Genomic DNA, 22,448 nt, shown 5'->3' with positions numbered 1-22,448 from the left:
TTTCAATATGTCACCCAGGTGACTGCTATTAACCAGATGGTCTTGGACCTCAGTGGCGTTAAGACAGCACAGCTCAGCTAAATTTGCTCCATTCTAGGCGTTCACACGGCCCCGGGTGGCTAATGTCTTGCCTGCCTGGTCAGTATCATTTGATTCTTCACATCCTGAACTTGAGAATCCCTTTTATAATACACACTACCCTTAAAAGGCTTAGAGCTCTGTGCAGTTCCTGGAGATTATTCTGCCCTTGGGTCTGTTGTGATTCAAGAGCCCACAGCATTCAGAGCAGCGAGAAAGCGACGGTGAAGAGAAACCTTGGCGACAGGGAACGTGGCCTGAAGGAGGATCGGGCTACGACCAGCCGTGCCCAGCTGGCAGGGCAGCAGAAACGCCAAGAGTAGCTCGACAGGCTGCCCGGAACCCCGTGTCTTTTTTTTTTTTTTTTTTTTTCTGGGGCGTCCCTGTGCTACAGAGCCAGAGAGAGGGACAGCAGCCTCCAGCGGGACAGGAGTCACCGAGGGACTGCAGTGCCAGTGCCTCCGCCCGACGCGGCGAAGTGCACAGCTGCGGAGACCCCAGCCAGTGGGCAAGGTCGACCTGCGCCCCTGGAGGGAGGCCGCCCAGGGGCGCACTCGCGCCGGGGACGCGGCGAGCGCGCGGGCGGCGCGGTGGGCGGGCAGGAGCGAGCGTACCGCCCCCAGGGGCCGGGCGCCGCGGCTCCAGAAGGCGGGGCGCGCCAGGGAGTCGGGGCGCCGGCCGCCGCTTTCCATTTGTGCGCGGAGCTGCGGCGGAGGACGGTGGAGCTGTGCTGCCCTCAGCCCGGCGGCGGCGAGGCGTTGGGGCGGCAGCGGCGTGCTACAGTCGGACCCGGGGCCGCCAGCGCCTGGAGAGGCGAGCCCGAGTGCTGGGCAGCGGCTGCGCTGACCACAGAGCGCGGCCCCGCAGCGCCGGCAGCTGCGAGCGCGCGCGAACGGGGGCGCGCAGGCCCTGCCCGCCCCTTCCGTCCCCACCCCCTCCACCCCTTCCTCTCCCCCCCACCTTCTTCTCGCCTCCCGCGCCCCCACACCGGGCGCCCACCCTGTGCTCCTCCGGCGCGAACGCGAGAGCGGGAGGCAGCGGCGGCCGGAGCGGGCCGGGCCGGGCCGGCGGGCCGGGGGATGGCGCTGCTGGACCTGGCCCTGGAGGGAATGGCCGTCTTTGGATTCGTCCTCTTCTTGGTGCTGTGGCTGATGCATTTCATGGCCATCATCTACACGTGAGTGAGAGGCAGCTGGAGGAGATTGTGGCGGGGATCGGGGCCGGGTGGGCGGGCTGGGGCGGGAGGCTTTTGCGCTTTGGAGGGCACCGGAGTTGGGTGAGGGGTGGAGAACAGCTGATGTTCACGCTCATCACCCCATCCCCTCTCTTGCTTGGTTGAGCAGGTGACCCCACAAGGGAAGGATTTTGGGCGAGTGAGGGGCTGCTGGGTTGCTGGGCTGCTGGCAGCTCCAGAGCCAGGGCCGAGGAGGCTGCTGTTACGTGTCAGGCGGAAGACTGCCGGCTAGGTCAGATTGTGTTAGGATCCGTGCGGTTTTTCGTCTGGGCCAAGATGTATAGTGTATTGTTTTTTTGTTTTTTTTTTCTTGTTTTTCTTTGGACATGGGCCCCAGTCTGTGCTGTGGTGACGATCTTTGCCGCTCTTCTGGGAGCTGCTCCCAGCTTCCTGGAGACCTCCTGGTAGCTTTGCCCTGGGAGAAGCTCTCAGTTGATAGGTGTGAAACACCTGTCTACTTGGGAAAATGTCCACCAGCCCTCCCTGCTGGCTGTGTAGCTCTGTCGAGTCAGGTTGGACATTCCTGTTTGGCTTTTCTTTCCTGTCTTGAATTCTCACCAGTGGGCTCGTTTAGATTGGAACTCTGCGCCCTGCCCTCCACATCTTTTCATCGTCTTGAATACTTGTGGAGGCCTTCTAGGTACCATTCACCATTCATGGGCTGGGCACACAGCAGAGAGCCGGACCAAATTCCTGTTCCCCTGGCACTTGTATGAAGAAGCAAAAGACAGATCACAAAAATCCAAGTGAAGCTATTTCAGATAGTGATATTGAAAAAAAAACACAAAAACCTGTGAATCAAAAAGACAAAAGGAAGGGATGAATGGAGACAGGGAACATTTGGCTAGCTTTGATACCTAAATAGTTAAGCTGGTTTGAAAATAAAATCTGTGTCAGTGAATAGAATTGCATAGAGCACATAGACAAGGATGCACTTAACTTTTTAGCCTGCAGAAGAAAAAATTTTTTATCAGCAGCTATAATAGGGTGTATGTTAGGAGAAGGAAAGGTTTTTAAAAATTACTTTTAACTTTTTTACAGAGACTATGATTTTCTTTCTTGAAAATATTGCATTGTGTTAGTAGAGTGGCATTTCTTGGGGCCGGAGGAAGATGCTGCTTGTATGAGAGGCACTGATTTATCTTTGAAAATGAAAGAATACATGCCTTTCTGGATACTGTTCATCTTAGCTTTCGGAGTTTGTGAGCTGTGGTCAACTGAACACATTCCAGAGTTCATCTGTAATAGAGGAATTCTTTAAAAACAATATTGTTACTTTTTCAGTGGTAACACACCATAATTTGGACCACATTCTGAGAAGAATAAAGAAATGTATCCTATACATTGAAACTCTGTTATTTTGTTCACTTTTTGTAACTATCCTGTGAGTTCCTGCTCTGGATATGTGACTGAAGGAACCAGAAAGAGGCAGGGAGAGGAAGAGAAAGGAGTGGTGTTTTTTTAAAAGTCCTGCTTTTTAAAAATTCCTCCATTTAATAAATGCTGACTGGGAAGCAGTAGGGTACACAGCACTGTTCTAGGTCCTGGAAATCAGAGGGAAGACACCCCAGGCTCCAGCTTCCTTAAAGCTGCCGTGTAAAATATCATAATTTTTTTTTCCTGTCAGTAAGTGAATGATCTGTGCATCGTTTTTAATAGGTGCATGACATTTTAGTTCATGAGGTACTAGTGTTTATTGTTGACAGGCATATAGGTTGTTTCTGATAAATTCATATGAATGTGCTTTGGGGAGATGATTTCTGCTGTTAGGCCACAAGTGGTATACATTTTAGCTTTTGGTGTATCTTGCAATATATGTTGTTGGTTCTGGTAACATTGTATCATGGTACACATTTTTAGTTTCATTCCTTTAATTTTCATTGAATACTTTATCACATATTTATTTGCTATTCACATTTCAATATAAATTACACATTTAGTCTCTTTGCCTGTCCTGCAATCTATTGCTGATTATTCTTGTTGTTATGGAGATCACTTTTCCTGCTTGTCATAAGTTGCAGCTTTTTCCCAGTCTATTTTTTTCTTCCAACTTTGTATTTAATATTTAATATAAGAAAATTGCACGTGTGCATATGTGTTTTAGGTAATCAAGTTCAGTGTTTTCTGATTTGTGTAATTTTTTCTTTCCTTTCCCTCCCCCACTATGAGATGCGTTAATATGATTCCTTTTAATATTTTGACTTATCTTTCTTAATTTTTTAAAAAGCTTATGTTTTAGGTTACCTTATATTTTACTTTTTTGTATGATGAGATGTGAAGTGCTATTTTTAATTTGCCCAAAAACTTTAACTTGTCCTTGAGTTACTTACTGATGATTGATTGCTCCATTGTTATGAAATACTATCTTTATGAATTTTAGAATCATTTTTGCAGATTCTTAAATAATCTTGTTGGGATTTTGTGATCGAAAATATAAATGTGTAGGTCAGTATGGAGAAATTTTCTTTCCACATGGAATTGTGATGCATGGCTATGTATCTACATAATGAGAAATGCCATATTTAATTACGTTAAACCTGCTTAAATACTTTAACATTTCAGATAACCATCTGAAAGGATCTATACTCTTAGACTTGACTGAACTCCAGAACTGCGGGCTTTTGGAGGGCTTAATAATAACAAGTTCTCTTATAATGAATAGAAATTCTATATCTTTTATTGGAATTCTTTTTGATATAAGGTATAATATAAATAATTGAAATGGCCAGATATTGATATTCTCTTCCACAAACTTGCATTTACAGCTGTTAGAAATGGAGCTTGTTGTTAAAAACTTAGGTGGTTCTATATCTGGTAGTCAGATTAAGAAGCATAGTCAATGGACTTCTAATTGTTAAAAACGCTTATTAGAAATACATAGTAAGATGACAGAGAAAAACTGGAGCATTTAAAAAGCCAAATGGTTACTTTTTGGAAAATTAAATATAGTGTAATGGTGTTTTAATTAATTCAATTTGGGATTTGATTTTGCATTTCTTACAATGTGATAAAGAGTTAAGAATTGGTTTGTGTTTAAAAAAATAGAGCTGATTTGGATTGGTACAATGAACGCCTCTTGCTTAGTGAAATTATTTGTTCTGGTTTCACAGATGTTTTACAATTCCTATAAACCTGCAGCTTAAAAATGTGTTGTAACCTATGAATTACAAAACCATGATTTTTAATATTTTGAAACTGTCTCCACTAAGGGTTGCCTCTGCCAGTTACTTTGCTCCCTTCCAATTTTGATACTGCACTGGGGCTTAGTCATCCTGTCACATATTGTAGATGGCAGACACTTGCAGAATTTCTATCTATGATGTAAGTGTTCAGATTAGAGCCATCTGAAACTCAGCAGCGTTGGAGAGGGGGATCTTATTCCCCACATTTTGAAATTTCTGAAAATAACGAGTGACGAGAGCCTCCGCAGGCATGTTTCTTTGCTTTCTGTGAGGGCAAGCTTGGTTTGCGAGCGTGGGCACTCAGTGAAGTCATATGAAGTCTAAAACTAGTTGTTTCAGACACTGAAAAGACATCTATTACTAGATTGAAAGTGAGCCTAGACACAGCACCTTGCCTGTTCTCCCCATTCTGTTCTTTCTCCCCTCTTTTTGGCCCTCCTGCAGATGACATTTTTTTTTCTTCTTGTATATAATATCCTAATGTTTGGTCTTAGGCTTTTATCTTTTCTATAAATTGACTCCAGTTCCCAGGCTAATGTGGAAATACTACTTGTATCTACAAATACTTACCAGCCTCTAGTGAAACAGAGATCCTTTTCTTGGCCATTTTTCCTTTGGGGTTAGCTCTGCTTTCTACTAACAGGCTGTTGCTAACCTTTCTGGTATATCCACATTTATTCCTGATGTATAACTTTAAAATGGAATTTATGTACTTGCCATGTCAGGGTAACTGCAAGAAATTACTTGTCAGAAACTAGTTATATGTCTAATGTAAGTGTTACATGTGGAATATTATTTTAGATAGGATGACTTTTGCCTTACATTCATGAATACATGAGTGTTCTGAGCCTGGTAGAATGTAACTTGAGAGCTTGTTCTCTGGGCTGCATCTGAAGGGTATTCAGGGAGTGATCAAATGTTGATCACTGGGAGCAGTGCCGTAGGACCGCTTTTTGGCAAGTGAATGAGGCAGTTCAGGAGTTGGACTACAGTACAATAGCTTTAAAGAGCAAAATGAAAGCTGTGGTTCACTTTTCAATATCTGGTGGTAGTTCTATGGATTCCCCATCTCTTTTTCCATACACATCATTAGTCCATTACACCCTAGTGTCAACCCTGCATAATTGCATCTCTCCTTGCTGGTGTTCCTACCCCAGCCCTATGGCTCTTCTGGCTGATTGTTCCTATTGTAGCCTGATCTTTCTGGAGCACTAATCTTGGGACATGTTTTTGAAACAATTCCTCAAAGCCTTCAGGTTAAGATTCATATAGTTAAGGAGACAAGCACAGATTTTTGTTTTTGCAGTGTTCCCCTGAATGTGCAGTGAACATTTCATAGAATTGTGTGCTTCCTTTATCTCCTTTTGTCTTTTTCTTTCTTTTCTTTTCTTTCTTTCTTTCTGTTTTTTTTTTTCTTAATGAAACCGTTTTCATTCAAGTCATTTTTTAAAGTTTTTTTTTTGAAGATTTTTTTTTTTATTGGAAACTCAGATATACAAGAGACGAGGGGAGACAGAGGAAGTTCTTCCATCTGTTGATTCACTCCCCAAGTGGCGGCAGCGGCTAGAGCCATGCAGATCCGAAGCCAGGAGCCCGGAGTCTCTTCCCAGACTCCCAAGTGGGTGCAAGGCTCAAGTCATGGTAGATTTTAGTTCCTTAGTCTGTTGGGGACCCCCTGTGCTATCCTTCCTTAGCATTTTGGGTTTATCCATCTGAATTGTACATGGGGGTTCCGTTGCCGTTTTTCCCAAATGATAAGTTCTCAATCGTAGGAATACCATCTTATTTTCTATTATGGTTCTGATGATTACCAAGTACTCGGGTGTTATTTGTTGAATGAAGGTTTCTTCATTATTAATACTGGATTTTGCTTCTTCAGTCATTAGGTCTGTGTTGGTCATTTGAGTTAGATGTCCGGCAGTTAGGGTGCTTGGGGATGGCATTGTGACATAGTGGTTGAGCCACCACTTGCAATGACACTGATATTCCACATTGGAGAGTTGGGTTCAAGTCTCAGCTGCTCTGCTTCTGATCCAACCACCTACTAATGCACCTAGGAAGGCAGCGGAAAATGGCTTAAATTATTGGAACCTTCTCTCTCTCTCTCTCTCTCTCTCTCTCTCTTTCTCTCTGATTCTCTGCAACTATGCCTTTCAAATAAATAAGCAAAAAAAAGAAATATCGTTTAGAAAGAATTTGGGAGGCTTTCAGTAGTCAAAAATTCAAATGAAATCAATTGGACTGTGGAACTGGTATTTGGTACAGTCATACTTGAGTTAAGTCATACTTGAAATTCAGACGTCCCATTTGGGAATGCCTGGTTGTTGCACTCCCAATCCTGTTTCCTTCCGACATGCAGCCAGGGAAGCAACAGAAGATGGCTCAAGCGCTGGGGTCTCTGTCACTCACACAGGACATTCAAATTGAGTTCCGGGCTCTTGGCTCCGGTTTGACACCATCCACGCTATTGTGGTCATTTGGGGAGTGACCCAACTAATGGAAGTACACTCCTCTCCTGTCCCCTCCTCTCTCTGCTTTTTCATGCATAATGAAAAAACTAAAACAAAAACAAACAGAAAACTTAAATTACCTGGACCAAATTGAATCACTGTCTTACCACTTCTAACCAATATAGGTTAAAATAAAAACAGGGCCACTTCAATAACTTGTTTGCTTTGCTTACATATTCATTGTTAAGTCTGATTTTCTCCCCCAGCAATTGTCTAAAGGAATTGTTTGTCTTGCCATAAATAGTATCGATACCCAGATCTGCTCTTGAGGAATGCAGAGCCCAAGCCATTTGGAACTACTTGACAAATGACAGTCATAAGTGTCTCCACTCTTCATTGATAGAAATTTATTTTAAATACAAAATATTTTAATTTAAATTGTATTCAAGAAGATAGGGAGGCTTTTATTAGTTTCCTCTATTTCTGTGAAAAGAGTAGATTTTGAGTTTATGGATCTTTGAGGGTATCCTGCATTTTTGAGCAGGCTTCTGCATGCCTGTCCTACTTAGTAGCTAGCAGTAGGCTATGGTATTCTACCCATTTTCCAGGCACTGGGGCTAATTCCGTTGTCTAAAGAGTCGGTCAGTTGGTTTGGTTTGGTTTGGTTTGGGCAGGGGGAAGGTGAAGGGTGGTGAGGAGTCTTGTTGCCGTGGAAGTTCGGTTTCTGTGAGGAGGAGTCTTTTATGATCTTAGTATACAAAGCCACTATCCAGTGCATGTTGTTGCTCAGCCAGCTCATTACTGATTTTGTTGTTGTTGTTGTTAAGATTACATTTGGTCAAGGCCATCGCAATAGCCTAGTGGCTAGATCCTCGCCTTACATCTGCTGGGATCCCATATGGTTACTGCCCATTCAGCTCCCTGTTTGTGGCCTGGGAAAGCAGTCGAGGATGACCCAAAGCCTTGGGACCCTGCTCCCAAGTGGGAGACTCAGAAGAAGCTCCTAGCTCCTGGCTTCAGATTGGCTCAGCTCCAGGCATTGCGGCCACTTGGGGAGTGAACCAGTACACAAATCTTTCTCTCTGTCTCCTTCTCTGTAAACCTTCCTTTCCAATAAAAAGAAGTAAATCTTTTAAAATATGTATATTTAGTCAAAGATCTGTTTTGTGCTGCTGATTAAGCATATTTTGATGCAACACCATTTTAGAAATGCTAACTGCTGTATGAAAGTAACATTAGTCATGACACATTGATCATAAACACCGCAGTTCCAGCCTTGCCAGGCACAAGTAGAAGTAACAACAGCAAAAGCCTTTAGTCCCTGCACCTGCTGGCCTTGGCTATGCGAGGTAGGGACCTACTGATACAGCAATCAGCCTAATTTTTCATGAATTATTAACTAGCGTGGTAACATGGAGCAGAGGAGATAAATTCCTTTGAATCAGATAAATTGGCTCAGCCAACTCTCAGAGCAGAACTATAAAAACATCACAGTCAGGGTGTTAAGCAAGGTGATCTTTGTCCTTCTTATAGAAGCCATGTTCTATAAGGAGCCTCCAGTGAGCTGCTTGGGCCTTCCTCCCGCGCTGGCTGAGAGCCGTGTAAAGCAGACCCAGCTGATCCAGGAGAAAGAAACCAGCAGTGTTGGCGTCTGCTCAGCGTTTACTGCTCAGAGGGGTTTCCCTTCCTCCTGCTGGAGCTGCGTTACAGTACCAAGCTTCAGAAGTCATTTAAACATGGTGCAAAATCCTCAGACTGAAAGTAGAAAGGGATGAAACAATGACAGGGAAGCGATCAAAACAGCACGTATTAGAGTGAGCAGGTGTGGGGAAAGAAAATTCAGCCATGGTTAGCCTTGGGCCATGCCATCAGCTCAGAGATGGAAAACCTTCCTGTAGTGAGAGAGTTGGGATTCACAGCGCCAGAACCACTGGGAAGTCCAGCAGAAACTCCTTATTGGCAGGTGGCAACATTTTATTTTTATTACTGTTGGAAAGGCAGAGCAGATTCACAGAGACGAGAGACAGAAGATCTGTCATCCACTGGCTCACTCCCCATGTGGCCGCAATGGCTAGAGCTGAGCCAGTCTAAAGCCAGGGACTTCTTTGGGTCTCCCACACAGGTGCAGGGTCCCAAGGCTTTGGAATGTCCTTGACTGCTTTCCCAGGCCACAAACAGGGAGCTGGATAGGAAGTGGAGCAGCAAGGACATGACCCAGTGCTCAGAGTGGATCCCAGTGCTTGCAAGCTGAGGATTTAGCCATTTGAACCATAGAGCTAATCCCGTGGTATTCTTCAACATGTCCCCTGGTGAAAAGCAGGGACCCAAAGACCTCTTGTTTTTGCCTGTGATTCAGCCCCACAACCTTGGACCCTGAGTTGCCCTGGGGGAGACCATTATGCTCAGTGAAAGAAGCAATCCCCAAAGGACAAATATCATATGTTCTCTCAGATATAAGGTGACAGTCATGCAAGATACAAAACAGATGTATAGGTAAACATGTTTACGTATATTCTCATGGATGGACTGTATAATGGAGACTGGCATATTGGGAAGCGAAGAAATGTTGCAGTATACATCTAGTCCGGAATAAAAGGAGGACTCCCAATAAAACTGTTAGCTATGGCTTGACAATTTGATCATAGATTTCCACCATTAGCTATATCTGCAATGCCATGATACATTGAAATAGCAGAGTGTTGGACCTGTGACTGTTGATGGAGGGCTACTGTTGTAATAATATGGAGAGAACTGGTTGGAGGAGAATGGGAAGAGCAAAAGAGGAGGTGGAGGGGAGATCCCTATACATATAAAACTGTGTCAGGGAAAGTAATAGTAATAATTTTAAAAAGCAAGAAAAAATGTTATAGCAAAAATAGTATCTTTGTCTTTGATTTCCTTTTGTGTGTGATTTTTTAAAGTACTTTCTGTATGACTGTGTTTGATTCTCTCTGGAAGTAATCATAAAAAGCTGTCTAGGGAATGGGGCCGTAGGGAATGACTCCCTGGCTCAGGCTGGGCTGCGGTGGGAAGGCTGCCTTACAGCCCATTATCAGGGAGCTGGGTTGGAAATGGAGCAGGTGTGACACAAACCAGCACTATAATGGGTTACTGGTGTTTCAGGTGGTAGCTTAACCAACTGCACCACCAGCTCCATCTTTTAATCTTTCTTACTATATAAGGCTTGGTTTTACATTTATAAAAACCAAATTAATGGCCTAAACGCATTGATGAAAAAAATTTTTTTAAGTGTTAGAATTTCCTGTCTTACCATTTTGGTACATAAGTCTCACCAGTGTTTAACAACTCCAAGTGTCTGTGTAAGAGAAATTACACATGACAAAAAATGTTCTTGGCTAGTGTTGTGTCGTAGCATGTTAAGCTACTTTCTTTGATGCCACCATCCCATATGAATGCCAGCTCAATTTCAACAATGACTCTCCTCTGATCCAGCACCCTGCTGATGCGCCTGGGAAAGCTATGGAAAATGGCCCAAGTCCTTGGCCTTCTACACCCATGTGGGAGAGCTGGAAGATACCCCTGACTCCTGGCTTCAGCGTGGCCCAACCCTGGCTGTAACATATGTTTGGGGAATGAACCAGTGGATGGAAGATCTCTCTCTGTCTCTCTCTTGCTCAGTAATTCTGCCTTTCAAATAAATGTATTAATTATTTAAAAAATAGAAAATATTCTTATAATTACAGGTTTCCTCACTCCTCTTATAATGACAACTAATGATAGCTGTCATCACATGTTTATTTCATGGCTTTGTCTCCTGCTTCTCACATGTAGCCTTCGAGGTGGACACTATCAGCCGCAGTTTACAAAAAAAAAAAAAAAGAAGAAGAAAAAGAAAGAAAGAAATAATTGCCAAAGGTAAAGAAGTAGCGTGCCCAAGGAGACACAGCTGGTGACCTGAGCAACAAACTAGGCCACATACCACCAGTTCAGGTCTTAACCTCTATGCTACAGGTGGCCAGAGGCAATCCAAAATTCGCCAGGCAGTCACCCGTATCCATATGGGAGTATCCATATGGGAGTTGAAGGTTCCTATGTATGGAGCTTGTGCTTCTGCAAACCCCCCTGCATTCTCACATTTCTGTTGCTGAGCTTTTGAAAGGCTTCACATTTTCAGCCCATTCTGTAACTGGTGGTCTTTTCGTTGTTTCCATTGTAACCCTCGTCTATTTTGGCCACCTGGAGGGCTTTAAAAACATCCCACCGCCTGGGTCTTGGCCCCAGGGATTCCTACTGAATTGGGGCTTGCTTTGGAAACTCCCTCCCAGGTTTTGACCTGCAGCCTAGGCTGAGAACGACTGCCCAGGGCTGTTTATCCACAGTTTTATCCAACACCTGCCTACCCTTGGCTGCATTTAAAGCTCCACCTCGCCCAGAACCCACAGTTCATTACTACTGTCTTGCCCCTTGCCTTGTCTCCAGTCATATCAGTCTGCACTGTTGTACTTTATCCATCCAATAATTTATAGCTTCTCAACTTTCAGAATCCTGCCTAGGGTAGTCACACACCCGTGTGGGTTAGTACTACACCCCATTCATGGTCTCAGGTCTCAGCTAGCCCTCCAGGGCTCCCTGGCAGCACTTTGTTCCTATATTTAGCTCTACTGCCCATTGCTGATATGACCTCTTCAAAATCTTGCCCATTTTACCATATTCTGGCCAGATTACCTGGACTCCTGCTTCTCGTCCTGGACCCTGTCATGCAGTACAGTATTTTCTCTTTATGTTTTGCCTGGCTGTTTCCCTTAGCCTGTATGTATTCCCAATTGAGAGTGGATGTTTGGTGTGGAAGTCGAGACACCCGTTAGGACACCTCCCTCTCCTGTAGGAGCCTCTGGGTTCAGGTTCTGACTGTGCTTCCTAGCCAACTTCCTGCTAATGCACATCCGGGGAGGCAACAGGGGATGGCTCGGTACCACATCACGTGGTTCCGGACACTCATGTAAGAGACCAGAATTGGGCTGTTGGCTTCAGCCGGGCCCGTCACTGGTTGCTGTGGACTTCTAGCGAGTGAATCAGTGCATGAAAAAATCAGTATCCCTGTCTCTCCAACTTGAATAAAATGAATACGATGAATAAAATAAAAAATCAAGCCGAGAAATGTTCTGTTCCTCCTCCTTTCATTTGCTGTCAGGTTTGGAAGAAGCTAGTGTTTATTCACTGTTACCAGGTCACACATCCATTGTACTTTTTAGCTTGTTTCTGTCTGCCTTCTGTTCCAGTAAGTGCCCCATCTCTGCCACAGGTGCTCCAAGGCCACCAGGTACACCCTCAACAGGCATTCAGTTCTTATCCCGATGGTAGCTTTCAGTGATGTTCTTTCTTAAAATCACTGAAAAGGATAACTAAATCCTTCTGTGACTTGAATTTTATCCTGGCCATCTGCCTATGTCCTTAATTATCATTTACTCTTCCTCGTGCATTGCTGGCTCTGTAATAGTGGTTGTATTCATTCTTAGCTTCCTGCAAATAGTGTGTTCTATCTTGGGAAGCTTTATGTGTTTACCAAACTCTGAATAGCTCCCATGTATTTTTGTTGTTGTTGTTGTTAAGATTTACTCATGTATTTGTTTGAAAGGCAGAGTGATAAGAGAGAGGAGGGACAGAAGAGAGATCATCCACCTGCTGGTTCACTTCCAGAATGCCCTCAGTAGCTAGGACTGGGCCAGGGCACAGCCAGGAGCCGGGAACTCTGTCTAGGCCTCCAGTGTGGGGTGTCAGGAGCTGGTGTGCTTGAGCCATCATGTTCTGCCCCCAGGTACTTAGCAGAAAATTGAATAAGAGACAGAGTAGACAAGGCTTGAACCAAACTCCTTTATGGAATGGGAGTTTCCTAGGCAGTGGCTTAATCCACTGTGTCGTGACCCTGACCCAACTGCCATGTTTTTATCTCTATGCTATTCATGTCTGTTGAACTCCATGTTTTTATTTACACGTCATTGATTCAGCAATTAAAAGCAACCATTGAGATTGTGCTGTGTTCATCAATGCTTTGATAGGCTCTGGAGAATTGATCGTCTACTTGGTGTTTCTCTGTGGGGTTCACTGCCGGCATGCTTCACTTGTTTGGAATGCTTGTGAAAATGCGGATTCCTAGGACTTCAACTGGTGAATTAAGAAAGTTCTTAACTCTCTGCCTGTGAGCATTATGTATTCTAGATGTTGCAAAGCGGTCGTCGGCAGGATGAGAGTCATTGCCACTTTTTTTTTTTTTTTTTTTTTTTTTGCTGCAAGTTGGAAATTCATGGTCAAGAGCAGTCTTATCCATCACTGTCTCCCGTCTTTCCTTGTGCCCAGCTTGAAAGCAGGGCCTTCAGATTCTGGCTAGAATCACCTGTGTGCCACTCCTACCCCAGGCTCAGTGACCAAGCCCCAGGAACACGAAATTCTCCTGATTTTTCCCTTCCTTTGCTTCATTCTTCTGCCCTTTTTGGATTCTGCTCCTGACTTTGAACGTTCCCTCGTCTCCCATCTCCCTTGCCTGTGATTTGGTCTCTGCTGTCCCATACAGAAATGACACTGATGGCTGCCTTTTTGTTTTCCACAGCTTTTTCTTTTGTTCCCTTTTCAGTCACAATTCTGAAGTCATGGAAGAATTTATAGCAGAGACAGGCCTTGAAATAGTGCCCCTCAAGCTTGAAATCTGCCTGTGAGCCCCTTGTTAACATGGTGAGGGAGGAAGGGAAGATCCTTGAGCCAATGGAACTGTTTCATGAAAAATAAAAAGCTTAAAAAAAAAATACAGGTTCTGTGTTTGTAGCTTTTGGGTGGGCCCGGAGATTCTGCGTTTCTAGTAAGCTCCTGGGTTATATCCACGGGGCCGCTCCTTGGCCCACAATTAGAGTGCGAAAGTCTTAAAGGATGGGCCCAGCACTGTGGCCTAGCAGCTAAAGTCCTCACCTTGAACGCCCTGGGATCCCATATGGGCACCGGTTCTAATCCCGGCAGCTCCACTTCCCATCCAGCTCCCTGCCTGTGGCCTGGGAAAGCAGTCGAGGACGGCCCAATGCATTGGGACACTGCACCCCACCCGCGTGGGAGACCTGGAGGAGGTTCCAGGTTCCTGGCTTCGGATCGGCTCAGCACCGGCCGTTGCACTCACTTGGGGAGTGAATCATTGGACAAAAGATCTTCCTCTCTGTCTCTCCTCCTCTCTGTATATCTGACTTTGTAATAAAAATAAATAAATCTTCAAAAAAAAAAAAAAAAAGAAAGTCTTAAAGGAACAGCTCCTGGGAAATGCGCGCTGCTTTCTTCCCTGTGGGTTTTCTCAGCATGCTTTGATTGTAGTCTCTGTCACCCTACCCTCACAGAGGCTCGTAGAGAAGTTACTTCTGAATGAGAGGTGGTCTGTGCCCATGTGAGAACAGACATGCGTCTTCTAAACACGTGGAAATGCTGTAACAATTACACATGTACATGCATGGCCTGAAAGTAAATAAAGGAAATCCACGGGCTCCAGAAATGCAGAGGCAGTGCAGAACAGTGAGCTGGTCTTGCCTGCTCGCTCTTACCCCACAGACGTTCTAAGCTAGTTTCTATTCACTGATTCAAAAAAACGAAAAACTTTTTTTTTCAAGTTTCTTATGAGGTTGGCACCTTTTAAAAAATTACATACCAGACATTTTGAATCTCACTATTTTGTTGAGCACCAGATATTGTGCTTCTCAACTCCACCTCCCAGGGCAGAGGGCTCTGCCTTCTCTTCCATTCCCTGCGCCGTGGCTGAGAAGGAGTCCAAAGCAATAACCCATGGCAACTGCACGACTCCATCCTTTGTTTTCCATGGCCCAGGAGGCACTGTCTCCCTTTCCCTAATGTCTAGAATCTTAAAAACTGTTGTCTTTTATATGTTGTCTGATTTTAAAAAGGTTGTTCATCTCACCCAAAAATTGGGTTCCTGGGAGAAAGGAGGGAAGATCCTAGGCTGTGTGTAACAGCCGCAACTGTGAGCAACCCAGATACTGGTCAGCAGCAGGTAGAGTGTGACGTATTGATGCAGAGAATGCTCTACTGTATGACAGGAAAGAGTGCAACATAGATACATCTCTCTACGATAATGTGAAGCAGAAGAAACCACGCCTAGGAGAGTGCATCCTATGGGATTCCATTTATATGATGTTCTAAACTGGCAGTACTAGTTTGTGATGTGATACACCAACAAAGCCATTACCCTTGAGAGGAGAGTGTTAAGCCGAGGGCAATATACAGGGCCTTCCGGGCTTCTGAGAAAACTTTTTTGTTGATTCTAGGAGTTTCACTTTAAGAAAGTTCTTAGCGTTGGGTATGGCTGTGGAACTTTACAATCTTAATATTATACACCAATTAAAAGTACTCTTCCTCTCCCCTCCAAGGAAGAGACCGAGGCTACAAGCCAAATACATGATAGAAAGAAAGAACTGGATTCCTGGTGTAGGACGAGGAACAGAGATAATGCTGTAACTAGAATCCTGGCAGAAGACACACTAGCCATCTTTCCATTCCGGAAATAGGCACCCATGAGAAATCCCATGCAAGATGTAGGTGCTTAAGGGTAGAGTTCATGCTGTCTAGATAATGCAGCAGCCCTGATCTAAGACACTAACTGAAAAATGGCACGAGTTCTTTAGCCCCCGTGGATCCATCAGAGCCTCTCATAAAACTAACCCACTGGAGGAGTGTACCACTGAGGCCAAACACCAGGCAGCAGGCCGTTGATGAGAAGCTGTAGACTGGCATATAGCACACTGGCCAGAGCTGAAAGCATCATTTCTCTGGATAACAGCACTACGTTGCTGCTACAGTGTAGCCTTGTTGTAGCTACAGCATAGTACAGTGTAGCTTTGTTGACACCCATAGAAGCTGTGTAAGGAGGAAGAGTGCAAATCGTGCAGGAGCCAAAACCTCCTTGAGAGAGGGAATTTACTTGCCCTTGCTGTTTGTCCTATATCTATGATAGTATCCAGATTAGTGGATAGTGGGAAAGGATTAGTTCTTTCAAATCGTTTAGTTTGCAACCTACTGAACTATGGTAGCCTGCAATAACAGTAAATGGTCTGTCGCTTGGTTGGATGTCACAGCAATGTCAAGTTGCTGTGAAGTTTCTGAAAATTTCCTCCTCATTTCTTCTCTTTGCAGACCAATACCAAGCAGCTTGTACACCAGACCATAGTTTGAGTAGTACTCTTGTGGTTGGTTGGTGCTTCATGATTCTTTCTCATTTATGTTGTCCATCAAAAATTGGTGATACCATATTCCGTTAAGTTTTTTGTTGGTTTAATATTTTTGTGTTTTAGTTACTGCGTTTTCTTTCTGTGGCCTTACTGAAATGTAAGGTGTTTGCCTTCTTTACCTGGGCACAAGCCTGGACCAACTGGTCTGAACGGTGATGATGTACTTTGAAAAAGTCATTCATAGATGAATAATGTATGTTTTTAAATCTAAGATGCTTTTATCTTAGTCTAAAAGGTCTCCTTAGTTGGTTTTCACACTGTCAAATCAGGAATGCTGTCTGGGTGACAGCAGTTGTAGCTGCCATGAATTTCAGAGACATCACAAGGTGAGGAAACCGGTGCCTTAGAAGACCATGGTGGTTCTCGCATCTGGTGCCTGGAGACTTGCCAATGGGAAGTCCTTGGGATTTGCTCAGGAAGAGGAAGTGTCTAGTGACCTGTTTCCAAAATTTTGCCGCTCTGCAGAGTGGCACCTCCTACCGTGACAGCCTGGTGTTCACTGGGGCACAGTCTCTCCTCTCCACTTGGCAGGATTTCCCTCGTTAGGACCGACTGCTGTCGCGCTCTTGGAATGAAACAGCGGGGAGAACCTCAGCCAACCTATTTGTGAAATGGTGACACTGGAGTATCTGCCAGAGGAACCGGTAGACATTTGTTGTATCAGTGAGGCTGTTTTCATGCTTGGAGTTGCCTCTGTTCTGCCTCTGTCTTTCTGAGTTTACTAACTTGGGAAGCTCCAGTTATCCTGTTCTTTGTTTCCCTGGCAGGCTGCTTAACACTTTTCAGTTGCCATGTTACTTGGTCTGTTTGTTATGGGAAGTTCTCCAAAGTTTCTGATTAAACTTCCATATTTCTTTGGCACAAATAAAGATTTTATTTAACCTGTTATTTTGGTTCTTTGGTTGCTGTGATAGCAATTTGAGAGGAAGGGCGGTGTAAGTGTGGGTCCGCAGAATCATGTATTTCTCCCTCATGTACTTGTTGAATGTCTGTTTTATTCCAGCAGAGTTCTAAACACCAATAAATGCTCAACAGTTTGTTTACGTTCTGGAGGTCAGTTAGTTCTGGAAGATTCATTCGGCTTGGTTCTGGTTTTCTTAACCTGTGACTTGCTGATTCTGTTCTGTTTTGTTTTCAGAGCTCCGCTTACAAAGATGTCAATTTTATAAAATCTTACCCTAGAATTGAGTAATTTACTGTATGATTTGGTACATGCTTTATTTTTGTTTGGCACAAATATATTCTTAAAAATAATATGTATCTATGTCCTTTGCTTTTCAGCCGATTGCACCTCAACAAGAAGGCAACTGACAAGCAGCCGTATAGCAAGCTCCCAGGTGTGTCCCTTCTGAAACCCCTGAAAGGAGTAGATCCCAACCTGATCAACAACTTGGAAACCTTCTTTGAGTTGGATTATCCCAAAGTAAGTGCCATGAACAAACAGGGGATGGGCCTGGGAAACCATGGGTTGTCCTTCCCCATCATCATAAACCCCCAAGAATCTCAACCCTGTGTGAGGTGAAGCTGTTGCTCACCTGCAGTGATGCTGGGCTCGCAACACTTAAGCTCTAGCAGGCACAGGACTGAAATGAGATTGGGAATGAGGTGTAAATTCCCCCTTCTCACTGTGTGTGTGTCTGTCTGAATAGAAATTTCTGAATAAACTTTCTGAACTCAGCTACCATCCAGCACCTGGCAGACAGAATATAAAAATCTCATTTTGTGTGACTTGTCGTGTATATGAACCACAGGAAGAGGAGCAGAGAGAGAACACAGTGTTGACTGATCTGAAATGGAACGCAGGTCAGCTGGAATTAAACCTGAATGCCTTAAAGAAAGTGGCTTCAAGGAGTTTTCCCTGTGGCATAAAGCTGCTCTCTCTTCCCCGCCACTGCCAGATGCCAGCAGCCCATATGGGCACAGATTGTTGTCCTGGCTGCTCCACTTCAGAGCCAGCTCCCTGCTGATGAGGAAAATCAGCAGAAGATGACTCAAGTGCTTCGGCCCCTACACCCACGTGGGAGGCCAGGAAGAAGCTTCTGGGTCCTGGCTTCAGCCTGACCCAAGCCTGGCCTTTGCAGCCATCTGAGCACTGAACCCTCTGTGACGCTGGCTTTGCATGCATGCATGAATGAATAAATAAATAAATAAAGCCACCTTTAAGGCAAGAATAGGTTACAATTAGTGAAAAGGTAGGGATTTGTGTTACCTAACTTGTAAATCCTTAATTGTTCCGATTTTTAGTACCTAATTGTATCACTTGTGTTATTTGGCTCTGTAAGCTGTGCTCAACTTAGTTTGGAGTCTTTCTGGAGATGGAGATGTTCTTTTTGTAGCCTTTCTGTTAGTATTCTAGCTACCATTTCTCAGGAAAACTTAGTGTTTCTGGATTTATTAGCATTACTGCAGCATTTTGAACTGCCTATTTGGGATATTGCTTGTGGAAGTAGTAGATTACTCCTGAAAAGAATGTTTCTGGAAATTTCACCCGGCTTGATTTCCAGTAGGTTTAAAGTTCCTTTTGTAGTGCTGCTTGACATTCTTCCCTCCTGATTCTTTAGGAGAGGTAGTCAGAGGAAGATCATATGTAAACCATCCTTCTCAGGCCCACCGGCTTGTACATCCTTACTTCTTTTAGCCTTAATTTTTCTTGGTAACACCAGTGAAAAGAATAGATAAGACACAGGCATGGTAGCCTTTAATGCAGCTCTTATTAAGTATGTAGATATGAGTATCATTCAGTTATTTTTAGTGTTGTTTTAATATTACTTTTATAGGAGTTTCAGAGCTTAGGTATTGGCAGCTAATTTGATTAAAAATAACTTTCTAGTTTGTGTGCTATTTATGTATTTAATAACTGAATCATATGCATGTGTTGTCCATTCAGTCAATTAAATATGTAGCCTTTAAGAATAAAATAATTTCATATAGGTGACTTTATAAAACTGAAACAGGAATATAGCCTTTGAGGACTCAAAAAGAATGCTGCAAGCAAAGTTATAAAATAAGGTATATACGAAGACAAATGGAAGTTTTTCAAGACCCATAGCATGTAAAAAGGCAAGGATAGTTTCATAAAATACAAAGGCGCCTTGTGAGGGCAGCTGGGGACCATGGGCACGTCCCGCTGCAGACGTGAGCTCACGTTTCAGAGGATGACCTCCATCCTGCGCCATCTCCTTCACACTGCTCCCAAGACTTAGAGATGGAGTGCAGGTGTGGCAGCACCTGCGAGAAGACGTCATAGGATCAGACACAGTCGAGGAAGGTTCTGCAGGCATAGTTATAGAATTTTTTTAAATAGCTCCATGAACATAGGTGTCCATTAATTTTGAACATCTGGGATGAATTTGTAATTGAGTCCTTCTTCTGAATGAACACTTTTTTCCTCCCTTAATTACAGTTCAGCATTCTGACCTTTTCACTTGGTTCTTCCATTTAAATCATATCTCTGGGGGCATTTAGGTTGGTTGACGAGAAAGCTGTTTTGATACTGATGATGTTATAAATAACAGCAGGGACAAGGGGTTTGCTTTTACTTTTTTGTACACAGCTTTATTCTGATTATGAAAGGATTGTTAGCTGTGTAAGTAGAACATTTGGAAAACAGAAGCACAAAAATGCCTTTTTCCATGGGAAATGTTTAATGTCACAGTACTTTTCTTTGCTTTTTAGAATCCCCAGGCCCCATGGCAGACATGCCATGAGCGACCCCAGTCAGCAATTGGAGTTGAGCGGAGGGCGTGTAGTCTGACTGCAGGGCGGGGCAGGTAGTCTCCCAGGCAGCGGTCATGCCCAGTTTGCATATGTTACTCCTGGCTGCTTGGCAGGTGCAAACATCACTTTACAAAAATATAAAACATTTTCATTCTGAACATAACTTTTCCCTGTTTTACTTGATTTGGAACACTTGAGGCCATTTTGAGGAAGAAAAAAAGGGCCATATGTGGAAGTTTACATTGTTTAATTTTGGACATAATGCGAGATTTACTGCTGGCACTTGTTCTGAACTAGAAGGTTTCAGTTCTGATAGAACTAGAATAGCATCCTTGAAATATTTCTGCACCTTAAATATCTTATAAATTAACCATATTATAGTCATTGTGGTGCAGCTGGTTAAGCTGCTGCTTGAGACTCCTGCATCCTAGATGAAACTGAGATCAAGTCCTGCCTCCACTTGCAGTATAGCTTCCTGCAGCCGTGTCAGAAACCCGGAAGGAGTCCCTGGCTCCCTGGCTCTGGCCCATCTCCAGTGATTGCGGGCATTTGGGAACGAATCAAAGAATGGAAAGTATCTCTCAATCTCTGGCTCTCTCCCCTCTTCTCTGTCTATTCTACTTTCCAAATAAATTTTTTTTAGTTTTCTTTATAAATCCTTTCTCTCTTTTTTTTTTTTTAAAGACTTATTTATTTTTGTTGGAAAAGCATATCTATAGAGAGAAGGAGAGACAGAGAGAAAGGATTTCCATCTGCTGGTTCACTTCCCAAGTGGCCGCAACAGCAAGAACCGAGCCGATCCAAAGCCAGGAGCCTCTCCTGGGTCTCCCATGTGGAAGCAGGGTCCCAAAGCTAAAGCCATACTCAACTGTCTTCAGAAGCCACAAGCAGGGAGCTGGATGGAAAGTGAGGCAGCAAGGACACAAACCGGTGCCCATGTGGGATCCCGGCACATTAAAGGTGCGGACTTTAGCCACTGGGCTACTGCACTTGGCCCTCAAATTTTTAAAATCACATATAGACAAAATAGTAGTCTTGATGTTTTAAACACTTCACCCGTAGATTAATTCATTTCTGTAGTCATTTTTTTTTTTTTTGTAGTCCATTGGGCATCACAGTATTGAGTGTACATTTGACTTTGGAGAGACTGAGCAGTTGCCTGAAGATTTCAGCTACTTACTGTGACTACTGACTTCAAAGTCTACTAGTCTGAATAATTGTTAATCATCAGAACTATTAACAGGGTGAGCTTATGTAACTTATTTTTCCTTTTTGCAAATTTAGGATTGATTTAAAATGTCCCAAGGCCAGTGTCATGTTTTAGACCCCTCATTGTCAAGGACAGAATTGTCCTTAGAGAATCTGGTTTGCTCGCCCGGTTGCCTTGTGGTGAAGAAGACAGGGAAAGTCTGAGCAGTTAACGGCTGAAGGGCTGGCTTGGCCTGACGCTGCACAACAAAGCCTGCAAGGTTAGGAGTGTAGCATGTAAACTCTCTCGTTTATGAGAATAGATAACAGCTATTCAATGTTAGGTGTCAGCATTTTGAGGTTAGCATTTCCTCTTTCAATTCTGTCCCAGAATTTCTATAATCACAACATTTTTTATGTAAATATAATTTATAAAGTAGTAGTTCTTTATGGGTATTATTATATAATATACAGTGCATTTATTTTATATATTAAAGCATTTTTCTATTATAAGAAGATACATTTATATTTTTATGGTTAGCAGTTATTTGATCAAGAAGATTTTCCAAGTATTTATATATGGAGACCTAATAAAGTAACTGTGGTGATTACAGTTTTACATAGGTAGTTTTTAAATATCAAAGAACTGAATGTTCTTAATTTTTGCTTTTTTTAAAAAAATTTATTTTATTTATTTGAATGGCAAATTCATGAGGAGAGAGAGATCTTACGCTTGCTGGGTCACTTCCCAAATGACTAGAATGGCCGAAGCTAGGAGACAGGTGCTCCGTCCAGGTCCTCCACAGGAGTGACCTGTGCTGTCTTCCTCTGCCTTCCAGATGCGTCAGCAAAGATCAGGACTCCAAGGAGAGCAGCAGGGACTCCAGCCAGTGCCCTGAGCATCTGATGTGTTGATATCTTTTAATACCCTACTTGTTTTCAGCCTGCTAGTTATTGCAGTACTTAAAAAGGAAGAAGAGCTGGACACAATGACTCAACTAGCTAATCCATCCCCTTCAAGCGCTGGGATCCTGTGTGCGTGCCACCAGTTCATGTCCTGGCTGCTCCACTTCCTATTCAGCTCCCTGTTTGTGGCCTGGGAGTGTAGGAAAGGATGGTCTGGAGCCTTGGGACCCTGACATACGTGGGAGACCCGGAGGAGGCCCCTTCGGGTTCAGATCGGCTCAGCTCTAGCCATTGCCGCTGCTCGGAAAGGGAGCCAGCAGATGGAGGATCTTTGCTTCTGATTCTCCTTCATTCTGTTGATCTGTCTTTTCAGTAAAAATGAATAAGTCTTAAAAAAAAAAAAGAAGGAAAAATTAATCTGTTTAGTCCTTGGTATAGCAACTTTACTAAAGATTTATTTGGT

The 22,448-nt window shown here is 43.7% G+C and overlaps 1 protein-coding gene across 1 annotated transcript in view; it reads left to right on the top strand.

Moving 5' to 3' along the window:
* The first annotated feature begins 730 nt into the window (after positions 1 to 730).
* The window catches only part of UGCG (UDP-glucose ceramide glucosyltransferase), a 37,140-nt gene continuing 15,422 nt past the window's right edge, over positions 731 to 22,448 (top strand). Inside the window, exons 1-2 of the mRNA XM_004600026.3 lie at positions 731 to 1,255; positions 17,456 to 17,597. Coding sequence (XP_004600083.2) covers positions 1,158 to 1,255; positions 17,456 to 17,597 — 240 coding nt within the window. The 5' untranslated portion in view covers positions 731 to 1,157. The remainder of the gene's footprint in view (positions 1,256 to 17,455; positions 17,598 to 22,448) is intronic.

Source organism: Ochotona princeps, chromosome 14 (assembly GCF_030435755.1).
Source record: "Ochotona princeps isolate mOchPri1 chromosome 14, mOchPri1.hap1, whole genome shotgun sequence".
Classification (NCBI taxonomy): domain Eukaryota; kingdom Metazoa; phylum Chordata; class Mammalia; order Lagomorpha; family Ochotonidae; genus Ochotona; species Ochotona princeps.
The sequence above is the reverse complement of the archived record's forward strand: the minus strand, read 5'-3'. Positions and strand labels throughout refer to the sequence as shown.